This window comes from Grus americana, chromosome 11, assembly GCF_028858705.1.
Source record: "Grus americana isolate bGruAme1 chromosome 11, bGruAme1.mat, whole genome shotgun sequence".
NCBI lineage: Eukaryota > Metazoa > Chordata > Aves > Gruiformes > Gruidae > Grus > Grus americana.
The window spans coordinates 16,306,876-16,320,092 of record NC_072862.1 but is presented as its reverse complement, the minus strand read 5'-3'; the positions used below and the strand labels follow the sequence as shown (position 1 = coordinate 16,320,092).

At 36.1% G+C, this 13,217-nt stretch overlaps 1 protein-coding gene across 2 annotated transcripts in view; it reads right to left on the bottom strand.

The window, feature by feature from the left end:
* Positions 1–8,622: 8,622 nt before the first annotated feature.
* The window catches only part of DCP1A (decapping mRNA 1A), a 38,320-nt gene continuing 33,725 nt past the window's right edge, over positions 8,623–13,217 (bottom strand). For both annotated transcript variants that reach the window (XR_008578763.1, XM_054837679.1), the window contains exon 10: positions 8,623–12,695. Coding sequence is in view for 1 of the 2 variants with exons in the window: in XM_054837679.1 (XP_054693654.1) it covers positions 12,615–12,695 (81 nt within the window). In the remaining variant the exon portion in view is untranslated. The remainder of the gene's footprint in view (positions 12,696–13,217) is intronic.

Below are 13,217 nucleotides of genomic sequence, written 5' to 3'. Positions count from 1 at the left end.
GTTGTCTTTTCAAAAATCCTTTTAATAAAAAACCTCAGAAGAAAAACTAGACTGGAAATAGGCTATATGCCAAGAAGAAGGAAAAATTGAGCCAAACAGCTAAACTTGACAGTAGCAAAGTGCAGAGTTCATGTTAGAGAGCACTATACAAAGGTTAGTTGATGCAACTGCTGTTTGCTATGCTCCAATCTATATTCCACTTTAAAATAATTAGGTAGGCCAACTACTTTATTTTCTTTTTGCAGAATCAATTACCCAAATATTTTTATTTCAGTAGCACACTTTGAAGTGATATGGACAATAAAATTGGGATATGGAAGAGCCTGATGAGAATTGCATAAGCCTTGGTTTAAATTTAGGAACTCTGAAGACATGGCCTATAATGCCAAGAGCTTCCAATGGCAGAGCAATGCACCCTTAGAGCAGAGCGCCAAGAACTGAAGTTGTTGATGCACTTTGAGGGTCATTGTGCAGATCTGCTACTGTCTCAAGGTACAGAAAGACATGTCATATACCCTGTAACATGCTATGTCTAAATGGCAACTTGGAAATTAAGTAATACTCGATAGCTAGAAATTAGCTAGTTGTGTAGGAAAACATAACAAAGAGATCCTAGCTGAGGAAACATAGAAAAAGGACTGCCAGACATGGTGGAGGCAATGAACAGCCATTCTTAGTAGCAGTTTCGTCACAGTATTCCTGTTGAAATCCACTTTGGTTCAACAATACATGGACTTCTTTTGTCCTCCTGGAGCTATTGTGCCCAAAGGAATATGGTCAGTAGGGGGACTATGAAAGATCTCAAGAGTTGCAAGTAGCATCTACAAGAGAACTACTGATTTAGGATTCCTCCTTTTCAGATTTTCGACTATAAAACCTACATTAACTATTGAAGAGGTAAGAGTAAATTCAAACTTTAAGTTCCCCATAAACCTTATATATGCTATATACCAGCAAATATCTTGCAAGGGATTTGACTGTGCCATAGCCTCAAATAGGCCTAAAATCAGTCTAATCTTGTAGAGTGAGGGTTAGCAACCTCTCTAAGCAACTTACACAACTTTCCCCCTTCTCCTTTGTCCTTCCTTGCATCCTTTCCACTACCTCTTAGCCTTTCTCCAGGCAACACCACACTTGATTCTGTCTGCAGCCATATGGTCAGAAGGTAGGTCTAAAGTAGCTTGAGCCGGAAGTACCATCCTGGACCAAATCTCCTGATCATCCCTGCTTACTGTGCTTTGGCTTGCCCTGCAGAGCAGTCTCAGAGCTCATGAACTGGATTCCTTTCAAATAAAGATGAAACAGAAGATTCAGCCTGAGAAAGCAGCTAATATACCCCAGTCATTAATTGAGTATTCAGTCCAACAGGACAGACAAGAGCTAGTCTGGAGCAGAATTGAAAACCACATATAGTGTGGATGTTGAGTCTTCAGCACTGTCTCATGTGCCCTATAGACCTGCTATACTGGAGTCTCCTACCTGCTGGTGTAGACAAAGCCATAGAACCATGTTACTACTGTAGCAGCATTTATTAGCTTGAGCTCTGCTCCATGCTTACCAATTAAGAGCAGTTGTTAAAATACTGGCTGTGCTAGGGAAGTGAATGGCAATTTTTCTATCATCCCTGCTGTTTAAACACTGTACTTTAGACAGACATTGACATCTGGTTCAACCATCATCTCAGTGACGTGGATAACTTCATGTCAGTTGAGTGAGGTTAGGCAGGATAACTTGGTCTACCCTAATTTGTGGTTTAGAAGCAGCGCATAAAGTAAATTCTACAAATGAGGCCAAGCATAAGTGAAATAATGGTTATGATGCCCAACTCCACAGTATTTAGTGTTGACAGAAGATACATTAAGAAAACATGACTGTACACCCAATTTCAGCTGCAGACAGTAAGTTTTCAAAACCTTCCAAAACACATTTACATCAGGAAACAAAAAGCTTACTTTAGAGATATGGGTACTTTATCTTTCTGGATGGCTGGTACTATCTATAAACACAGTAGAAAAATATCATAACAGAAGCAGGTATCATGAGAACGTTCAAGTAATTTCTACCCTATGTTTTTGTTTCTAATAGATTAATTTACTCCATGTTTTATGTATATAAAGTGTGATTAAGATGTAAGCATTGCCAGGCTGTTACTGTTTCTCTCTGCATACATCATTAGTAGTGACAAAGTGAGATAACAGTCAACTAAAACAGAGTTCAGTCACTTTCTGCTCCTTAGTCAACATCCTTTGTTTTCCCTCACAATTCTTTTAAATATACACTGACTAGATCATAGCCTCAATTTTGGCTTTATTGGTCCAGGTTGATTTCATTCTTTGGCTGAAGAGTAAGGCCTGTGATCAAGTCTCTGTGATTACAGTGAAGATGTGCTCTTGAATCTTCATTGTAAGAATGGCTCCCTGACAAACTGTCTCCCAAGTGTACTGTAGCAATGGCAATCTTATCAACTGCCTTCTTAGGCTGGACATATGGTGCTTTCTTTTTTGCCTCCTGTAAGAAAATAAGGGGGATGATCTGGATAAGACCAGTATTACTATGGCTCACAACTTACTTTGTTTCCTCCATTGTTATCTGGATGGTAGAAAGACTTTAAGATAGACTTAGCTTAGATAATGTCATTGGGAGATTACTGCCTGCAACTTACCCTCCCTTCCCTGAATCCTCATGCTGCATCACTGAGTGCTTATTTATGGTATTGTGTTGTTAAAACAGCAGCTCAAGCATACACAGGATGAAATTCCACCTTGTGTCAGTGCCTCCACTTTGATCTACTGAATGTGATGTTATTTCTGCAACTTTAACCAAGTGTGATAGACTGTAAAGCAATAGCTGAAGTCATGGTATACATTGCTTACAACAGTCAACATTTCTTCCACATTCTTGACTCTTGACACTTGCCTTGGAAACCGCATACAATATGATTAAAACAAGGATGCAAATGCATGGACAAACAGTCTTGCTTCAGTATTTACAATCACATCTTGTTAGCTTCAATATTAACTAGTAGACTAGAGAGCTTCTTAAATACATACACAGGACAATTGGATTTTTCCATCCCCTCCTCCACACATTTCACAGTCAGGGCATTATGTGCAGCAGAAGCATGGAAGCTGAGCTATGACTGTCATTTGCTGAGAGACTGCAAAAATGCATTGCTGACATAAGTACATGGAACCCTGTTTACCAGAGCAGGAGCTGCATGCACTCAGTACTGCTGCAGTTCAGGCCATTTAGCTACTATGGGGCTATGCCCCCAATTTTGCCTTAAAAACTCTTCTCAGTAGAAATTCCAAAATCAAAGGCTAGTAAGAACACTGAGTGGTTAGGTAGCTCATCATCTACAAAATCCAAACAATAGTGAGTAAAGAAAATGAGTGGAGGGATGGGAGGAGACCAATGCGCTGTGCAATTGCAGTTTAAACACTGTATGGATTCCAAACTGAACTGCAATCTGCCAATCACTGCTAGCATGGATTGTAACCTTGCTAGTCCCATACATCTCCATATAGTATACAGGGTTTCCTTTCATTTGCAGGGTACCTTAAAAAAAAAAAAGGATAAGTTATGTGGTGGAATTCCAGTCATTGTAGTCTGGTGTACGGGAATGCAATATATTCTCAGAACAAATCTGGTGCTGCAACTTTTCCAGAGATTTAGTCCCTACTGTCATACCTTACTCAAATTCTATTCTTTTGTCAGCAATAGCAAGTGGTTTTAGTTAAGCACAAGTGCACACTCAAGTAAACACCCTGTGAAAAGAATATTCAGCAGGCTGTGAAATAAAGATCAGCTCTGCAGTTCCCATTGGAGCATGAAAAACATCCTTTAGTTTCCATAGAACAGCAGTTGTCTCTGCTACACAGGCTACAAACAGCCATAACCAGCAACCTGGAAAATGCAAGGTTCTCATGCAGCACCTGATCCAGAAACACTCAGACAGAGAAATCAATTCACCTTTGAAGTTCACAACAGCAAGATACAAGAAAAAGATACATACATGCAGAATACATTCTTGGTTAAACTCAGCTATAACCTCCTCAAATACAGCTGACAAAGTAATCTGCAAAAGGAAAAATGATTATGGAAATCTTCATATCAGAACAGACCATATTTGAGCTACAGGCAGCCAAATATTGGATAAAAATAAATTTAAAATCATAGAAATTTTTTATTGCCTCTAAATAAAATGTCATTTTAAAAAAACAACTGGAAAACAAACAAAAATTTGCAAAGTTTCCAAAATATTATGAAAATTTAATGACACATGAAAAACTGTTCAGATTAAACCAAATAAGTTGAGACAAGTTTTATATAAAAGAGACTTATTTATCTCTATCTAGCACATAGTCCATCAGAGAAAAAACAAATCATTGTATGTCTCATACAGTTAAAAGGAATTCACTGTGACAGGTTTTGGTAATTGCTCTGCTGTTTGAGGATATCTAGAGAAGTATTTCTGCTAGCAATGCAAAAATTTTACAATATTTAAATTGAAGTTTGTAATGCTAATGCAGCAAGGGTATTTGGATTAGTTTTATTTAATTGCTAATATTAATATTATTTACAATTTTTTTGTAAATTTACAAACTGAATTTTCACTTGTAATTTTTTCATATTATCTGTTAATGTAACCATGAAATACTTATGTAGTAAGAGTTGGAGGCACTTGCTTGCATCTGTGCTTGAAAGACCTGCTGAATACATAAATGTTCCACAGTCACTTCATCATATTTGCTTTCTCTATTTGATTCTTAATAATCTTAGTAATCCTGCTTCCATAACACTTACTCTTCAAACAAGCTGGGAAGTTATTAGTCACTTCAGGCTGTTTAAATTAGTATCTGTATTCAAACAACTGAATTTAGTAAAATTAAAAGAATAAAGTTATCATCAATAACTTGTGCTAAGAGAAATATTTCAAACAGCAATGCTTTCATAGGTTGTGCAAATTTAGAAAGAAAGTAGGAGAGACAGCTATAATGACCAAGTAAAGCAAGATTTATTTGTGCTGTAATATCTATGGAAAGAAACTGAAAGCAATTCTCTTCAGCTTGTCCTCTGCAACACGACAGGCTTTGACTATTCTTGCCCTTTGAAAGAACAGCTGCATTAGAAGCCCTTCAAGAAGGGAACTGTTCAAGAATGGATGAGATGGATTTATGCCAAAGCATTCTCTAATTATGCAGACCATGATGCATCACCAGCACATCCCTCCACATGTGCAAAAACACAGTGACTTCAGTTATACTTCGAACACATTGTTCAGCTAGTCTTCAGTAATAACATTTAGTTGTTAATGAATTTGAAGTAAAAAAAAAAATTAAAAAATCCCCAATTTCTGTGCAACATAGCATGAAGAATTGCAAGAAATAATGATACATACTGCGTGGGAATAGGTATAGGTGTAGTAGTAAGATCAGGCTGCCTTTTTTTTTAGTCTAAAATGAAGCTACAGATAGAGCTACATCATGGGCCCAGGCTCCGTCACTATGTATGTGAAAGTAACATAGATTGCATGCTACATCTTTTACCTTAGCAGTTTCCTTCAGAGAGCTATCCTCATATCTGCACAGAATATTGATTTATTTATTTTCAACCCCTTATTAAAAGCACTGCATGAGTTTCTAACCAAGCCTTTGGGTTTTCTGTAAGGGCTTCTCTTGTGGCAGGATTTTCCTATTCAATCACTGGAGAGCAGATATCTCTCTTTATAATGTGTGCCCTGTGCCGCCCATCTTGTAGGTTACACCAGGAGTGGGGGTTGCTGTAAACCACAACAGATTCTGTACATATCTGAATCCTGTAGGCTTTAATTTCACCCTTGTATCTCAATTCTTGTGGTAAGTTTAAGATAGCAGAAGCTTCCTTTACAGCAATTTTGTTACATGGGAGAACTGTCTCCCCGGAGAACAGAAGCTAATTTATTTGATGCTTAAAAAATAAACTAGAGAAGGCACTTAGCATTATCCATAAATCTCAAGTCTACATGAGAAAGTCAGATGGATAACCTGCTAAGCCTTTCCCATCCCTCTTATGAACCATAAGAAGCAAATCAGGATGTGCAAGCCATATGCTCTCTAAATTAAGATCATGTAGTTTTGCATATATGAGACAGGCTGGGAGATCTTTGCTCTGTAGATACTCTTAAAGCTTCTTGACTTATTTACGAGGAGAAAAGAAACACAACTTGTCCATTTACATCACATACCTGCATGTTTTCAAGTAAGGCCTAAGGGCAAGTGCTTTCATTTCAGCCAACATGTAAAGAAAACTTATTCTTTTGTGGTTATATTTCCCAAGGTTGATTTTGTAAAATGGAACTTCTTGAATTTTAAAGAATGGATTATGGTAGAAATATTTTTAAAGGTCTATTTAAAATGAAAGATAAAGGGCAACTAGGTCTGAGCAGCCTTATTCTATGTAGCTGATTTTAAGCTGTAACGTGAGGCCAACAAGCAAAGAGAAAAATTAAGCACTGCTATGAGTCAGTCGACTCCATTATGCTGCTTCATAACTGGAGGTTAAAAAACCCCATAGCAGACCTGGCAAATGATGTATTGCTGCCTCAAGAATTAGAGCAGTGAAATCATGCCTAATCAGTCTGGTTTTGAAACCACCCTGAAATATTCTGGATTCTTACAGGCAAACCACATTTGAGCTTTGGAAATACCTGAAGATGACATACAGCAGTACAGAAACAAAACTGTAACTTAAATTCGTGTTTCAGGAAATACCTTCACAGGCCATACTTGTCTCTACAATATTCCCTTTCACATTTACTTACACTTTTTTTGCTATTCCTTCCCTTGCTTGCTTCTCAGGAATCTTCTATTCACTGGTCTTTCCCCTTTCATTTTATGGCAAGTGCTCTTTCAAAAATGCAGCAACTGATAAAAATATTCTCTCTTCCTTGCCTTCTTTTCCCAATGTTTTTTAAACCTAAGTAGGAGTCTCATATGAAGAATGATTCTAAGAGGAAGTGAAAAATTGTTGGGTAACTGACGAGGATGAGCTTTACAGTTAACAGCTGTATTTCAGTTACAGGTCTACCACTGAAGTTTAATTCTCCTAAATTATTAGGTCAGTTCAAAAGTAAACGCCTCAATCATATGATCTGGAAGAGAGAAAAAAGCTGATTCACACTTGAAGTTGTGTGAAGACAGGAGAAAAAATTCCAATACTGGGCACTGAAGATAACTTTCAAACTTGTTTAACATACATTATAATTTCTAATCTTCTGAATTTCAGATTAGGTCACTAAATTTAAAGAAATTTACCTCAGCTATACTAAAGACTGTATTTAGTGATTTGATTGCATCCTGTTCATAAACGTTGTATGAATGACAGGTTTCTTAGCCTCTAATGTTAACCCCACCAGTACCTTGTGTATCAAGAATGACGTATATAGCTGAATCCTTACCAAACACGAGTCCACTGACTTCAATTAATTTGGCCCACGAACCCAAGCTACAACTTTGTTTAAACCATCATAGTAGAGACTTAATGCTCTCATGCACTCTCAGAAGACATGCCTGTAGAGCATACACTAGCAAGAGAGAAAAGGCCAAAAACATTTTGGTCTGCATTATTTTTTTTTGTACAGTGCCTGATTTAGCTGCAGCTATACATAGTAAGTCAGAAGTATTATTTTATTTCCAAACCAAAGGGAAGTACTTCAAAGGAATAACAGTAACCAGGAATACCCAGATCCAGAGAAGACAAAAAAGGTTAAGAGCATCAGCAATGAAAAAAAACCCCTAACCCTTCAATATTGACCAAACAGGCAACACATCTAATTATAAATTTTATATATTTAAAATAAAGTATAAAATTTAAAGTTAGATTCTAGGCCTTAGGCTGTTTCCACCTTTTCTCAATTATCTTACAGTAAAGACTTCTGTACTTGCTTTGTATGGTAGTCTAGTACAGGTAGAGCAGCAAACACCATTCTTCAGTGGCTTCTCCTGACCTGGTATTTCTGACAATCTCTAACTCTTATGGGTAGTTAGGATGGGAATAAGCATCTAGCTAAGATTAAGTGTTTTGTTTAATTTCAAGAGCTATTCCAACAGAACTTCTGATATGGTTTTCCTCATCAGCTTCCCTATTTTGTGAAATTTGGATCAATCAGTTGCATGATACCAATCAGATATGATAAGAGGACAACTGCAATTTCCAAAGTCTATGATAAAAGACTGACACTGGATTGAATATCATAAGCCATCTCTGGATGGATGAGAGGGGATACCATTAAAAAAAGTGATCAGGCACTAAAACCAGTTACAGCTGTACTTATAAGATAGTGAACTTGCAGCTGCATTTCTTAACTTGAAAGGAAATTGGTCTCGTTATCAAATTCAGAATGCAAGCCTACTCAGAGCAATACAGAGGGATAGCCAGAAGGTGTTACAAGTGACAGATACTATTCTCAACTGTCCTCAAGCAGGCATGCTGCATTTTCTTCAGTGAATAAATGCAGTTTGGTTTCGCCCCCAGAATGAAGGAGTCCGAGTTTTTATCTGGAAAATATTAACCCTGAATAAAATATGAACTTACCCTTCTAGCAGGCTACTAGCTCTAGAAATAAAAGGAAACATTGGAAGATTTTAGGAGGTGCTGAAACATTTGTTTTGAAGTTTTATTACAAAAATATATTTGCAAACATACAAAATTTTGGATGAAAAAAATGTTCATTCTTAAACATTTACGCAATAACTTAGTAACTGCAAACATACACAGGTGCTATAAAATCCATACCATACCAAAAACGTTAATGATGCAGTATCTACGTTTATTGACTTACAATTATTCTCATTCCTGGTTCCAGAATCTTTCCTGAAGCCCTCCTTCCCTATGGTCTTCATATTGAAAGAACATGCAAATGGGTACAACTGGTGCATCCACAAAAGTGATAAAACTCAAAATTACTAAAAGCACATAACGTACATTAAAAAAACCTAACTACCCATATGCCCATACACTGAATAGATAAAAATAAATACACCACCAAATCAGGTACTGCAATTTTTCCAACTTGAAGTGAAAGGAAGATATTGCATCTTAACATTTTCGTAATGTTGCCAGACAAAACTGAGGTGATATATATTGCACACATTCCTCCTGTTAAGATATGCTGTACAAAGCAACCCAAATACCTGGCAAAGAAGTGGCTGATTTGTTTAGAACACTTTTTTTGAAAAAAGAAGTCCCAAATTAAAGTTTGTTTTCAAAAATATTTCAGAAATTACATCAGTGACTACACATGGCATAATGAGTTTCAGAAATATACCAAAATGAAGCAATTAGAAATGCAAGCAAAAATAAGATACATCCAGCAGCGAGTATTTAAATATTGAGTATTTATACACAGAATTAAAGATCTTATATGAAATCAAGATGAATTCCTTAAATTTTTTTTAAACTTTATTCAATCACTCTGCAAATCTTATTTAATTTGGAAAGATATACTGTGTCTAAGTTAAGAGCTGTTAGGCACCTTTCATATAAACTTTGCATTATTAAATAACAGCACATAAAGTCTAACTACAAAACTGAGCATTTTGATTTTCCTGAACAATTCAGCAGCTGTAGGTTTTAAAACTGTCTTTGATTAGGTTTGAGTTTGGTGGGGTTTGTTGGTTTTGGTTTTTTTTTAAGTGACTTAATGCTAGCTACAAAACACATGCTTAGACAACACAATTTGGGGAGTATAGTCTCAACTAATAATCTTTTAATTCTCAGAACTAATAGGTAAAATCCCATTAAGCCAGTAGTTTTAAGGAAAAAAAAAAAAATCACTGAAAACAGTCACAGTTTCCTGTGATTACCCATGGTAACTTGCTACACACTAGTTATCACTACATGTGGCTAAGGTGAATCAAGCTCTTCAAGAAGCTGGTAATATTAGATTTATACAAAAAGTTAAAATAATCAGGAAAAAAGTTGTTAAATAACACAGTCCACATTTAAAAAATCCAATATTCAAATTTTACACTGTAGTTGAGCTTGTGTTTTGCAATGCAACTTTTAATTAAAAAGGTTTATCTGTTAAATCCACTACCCTGGCACTTGTCATAAATCACAGACTGTAACTCTGCGGTGTATGGATGACACATAGGTTGGTTCCAGTGTTTGTTGGCTACACGTAGAGACATCAGAACAAATGTGCAGGTGTTCAAGATGAAGAGGTTTGCTTGTTGTTAAAATGTCTGCCTAGTAACTGTGATTTCAACTCTTTCTCTTCCAATTAATTTTGAAAGTTGGGGCATGGGGGAAAGTAAACCAATAATGTATTGCTACTAGTAAGTAAAGTAAGGATCTGCCAACTGCTGGTGGGGGTTCCTGGACAGCTGGAAACAAGTTAAGGACATTCAAAATAGAGTCAAACTCTCATAACAGCACTGCTACTCTAAACAATATTATTTTTGTCAACTGTATGTGACTGAGGAACTCAAAAAATAACTCCTTCCTATCTTTTCTATAGATCTTTGGATATGACTGTATTTAGCAAACAGTACAAATATGCACTATCAGCTTCCAATATTTCTATTCTTAAAAACTTTCATCAAATCTTCTTTTGAAGAAACATGAAGCTGTCCATAAGAAGTGGGAAGTTACGGACTTCATCCTTCCTAAATCCAGATAAAAAGCAACTCTCTATTTGGTTTAGGCTATGAATTTTTGTTTGGAGAAACTGCTTACTAGTCTGCCCCTTTTAGTGAAAGTTTTTCTAAAAAACCTGAAAAAAATGAATTGGTTTAGACCTTAGATCTACTTGAGTCTCATTGTTTATGTGCATACACAGTATTGTAACTCTAGAATTTATGTAAGAAGCTCCTATCTTCCTTAACAAGGCTGAGTTTATATTGCTGAATTCAACTGCTACCATTAAAGCCAATATATTTCTTGATGAATGTGCACGTCACTAGCATCTTTCCCTGAATCTTGCACATTTTCTAACAAAATACTATATATTTTAACTGGAAACACTGAACAAAAGTTGAGAAGAGCTTTAAAGAAGGCAGGTAGTGCTAAACAAAACATATTTTCCACTAAAAAGCTATGAAAAAACCTAAAATAGATCAAATACATACAAATGTAAATATTTGTTGTATCTAAAACATACCGATTTGTGAACAAGTCACAATTAAAGCTCAATTACCAGTTTCTAATGAAATGACCATGCACCTTGACTACGTCAACATTAACTAATCCTTAGGATATATATACATACATATATGTTGTAAGGAGCCAAACAATTTTTTTTCTTTGTATTTCAATAGTGCTTGAGGGAAAAGAAAGCAGTGCATCATAACTCACTACAGATTATCTTTTTACTCAATAAACCAAACTTTTCCACTGGAAAAGTATTCTTTAAAACTACTATTGCTGGAAAAGGTTGGGACCTGAAGTCTTATTTATTACCTTTGCATGCCTTTAAGAAATAAATATAAGCCATGAGCAAACGAACACAGCAGCATAAGAAACTATAATTAGAAATTTTCTGACTTCAAATAGGAAAGTATCCAGTTAAATTCTTACATTAGTGAATAGTGAATTACTAAATCACACAAGAAGCAATAACATTTTAATCAGATAAACTTCAGACTATGAAGTATACACTAACAATTTAGGGAGAGGACAACAGAAGAAAAGCATGGATTTGTTCCCCATCTGCATAGTTTTCAACACTGCAGCGCCAATGCAACTGAGGAATGAAAGCCAACTATAACATGGTCCATTCTTAAGCTAGAAGGGAAACAAAGTACTTAAATTATCTCAGACACTGCTGAACAGGAAAAGGGTCTTCTAGTGGTGGTCTCCTAACTACAAATTTAAAACAAGAGAACTTCAACATGCAACAGAACTACTCTGTTGCTTAAAAAAAAAAAAAGATACAATCACTGAGGATTTTGCATATTTCAAATTTTGCCTTTTTAGAGAAAATGGCCTTACTCACTTGGATACCTGTTTAATGTCAGCAACACAGAGGCAAATAAGATTAATGGAACAATTAAAAGATGAATTTATGTGCATTAGCTAGAGACTGTCAACGTATTGGGCAAATCACAGTTTTAAACCTTTTGTTAAAGGCTTAGCTCCAAAGGCCTGGCTTCCAAATCTGTTCCTTCCCCACACCTGGCAACTTGATCACAAAGCATTTTGCTCTCCTTTTCCTCATTCCTTCAAACTGGAACTAAGTTTCCACAAGTGAATTTTGTTCTGGTGTGGTGTAGTGTACTGTACTATGTATCTGCTGGTTCAAATAGTATTGAGTCTGTAATCCTTGAACAGTGAATACAGCTGGGAATGAAAGCCAAAGCAAACATTTGCACATTCACTTAATGCTAGTGAGAGCTCAAATGCAACTTAAGTCCCCTCCCCAATAAAAACAAAGGTTTGCTGGTGATGATCACAGTGAAAACCTAGATCACTTCTGAGAACATTACTTTCATAAGTATTTAAGGAATAGTCTTTCCCAATAGGTTCAAATTCAAGACATTGAAAACTAAATAATCTTTTACAAAAATATTAGTTTTATAGACGAGGCGTAATTGTTTCAAAAATGGATATATTTTAAGTAGATTTAGCTTCAATTATAGCTTAATGTTGTCTGTATTCTTGGTTAGGACTTGCAAGTAGACTTCATGAATAGCGCTGAGAAAACGGGAATCATTCTGCAGGAAAAAAACATATTAGAAACATTAGTAAAAAGATGAAAATAAAGTTTAATTTAATGCCATTTAAGTTGTGCATAAGGATTCCTTACAGTGCTAGCTATCTGAGAGGTAAGAGAAGGGAACTAGCTGGGTACTTGTACAAAAGGCGATGCTTTTTGGACAACATATAGACTTTGAACCATGAAGCCAGTAAGATAGCTGAAGAGATCACTAAGCAGACTGAATGCTCAAACAAACAAAACAGGGGTCACTAGGTCAGCCTTGGCCACCTAATTTCACTTCCCTCCAGAGTCCAAGCCTTAGTTACAGACACAGAGAATTCTATCCTGTGTACGGGCTCCCAAATAAAGTCTGCATGAGTGTCAGACCAGCCTGAAAGGGAGTGTGTTATACAAGAACTCTCATGGCAAAGCATTACTGGGAAGTGAATTTGTTTAATCTACAGGCAATGTTTAGAGATACTTCTCGGTTTAATTCCTTCAAATGACAAGTTTACAAAACTGGTATGTAATCATCTAG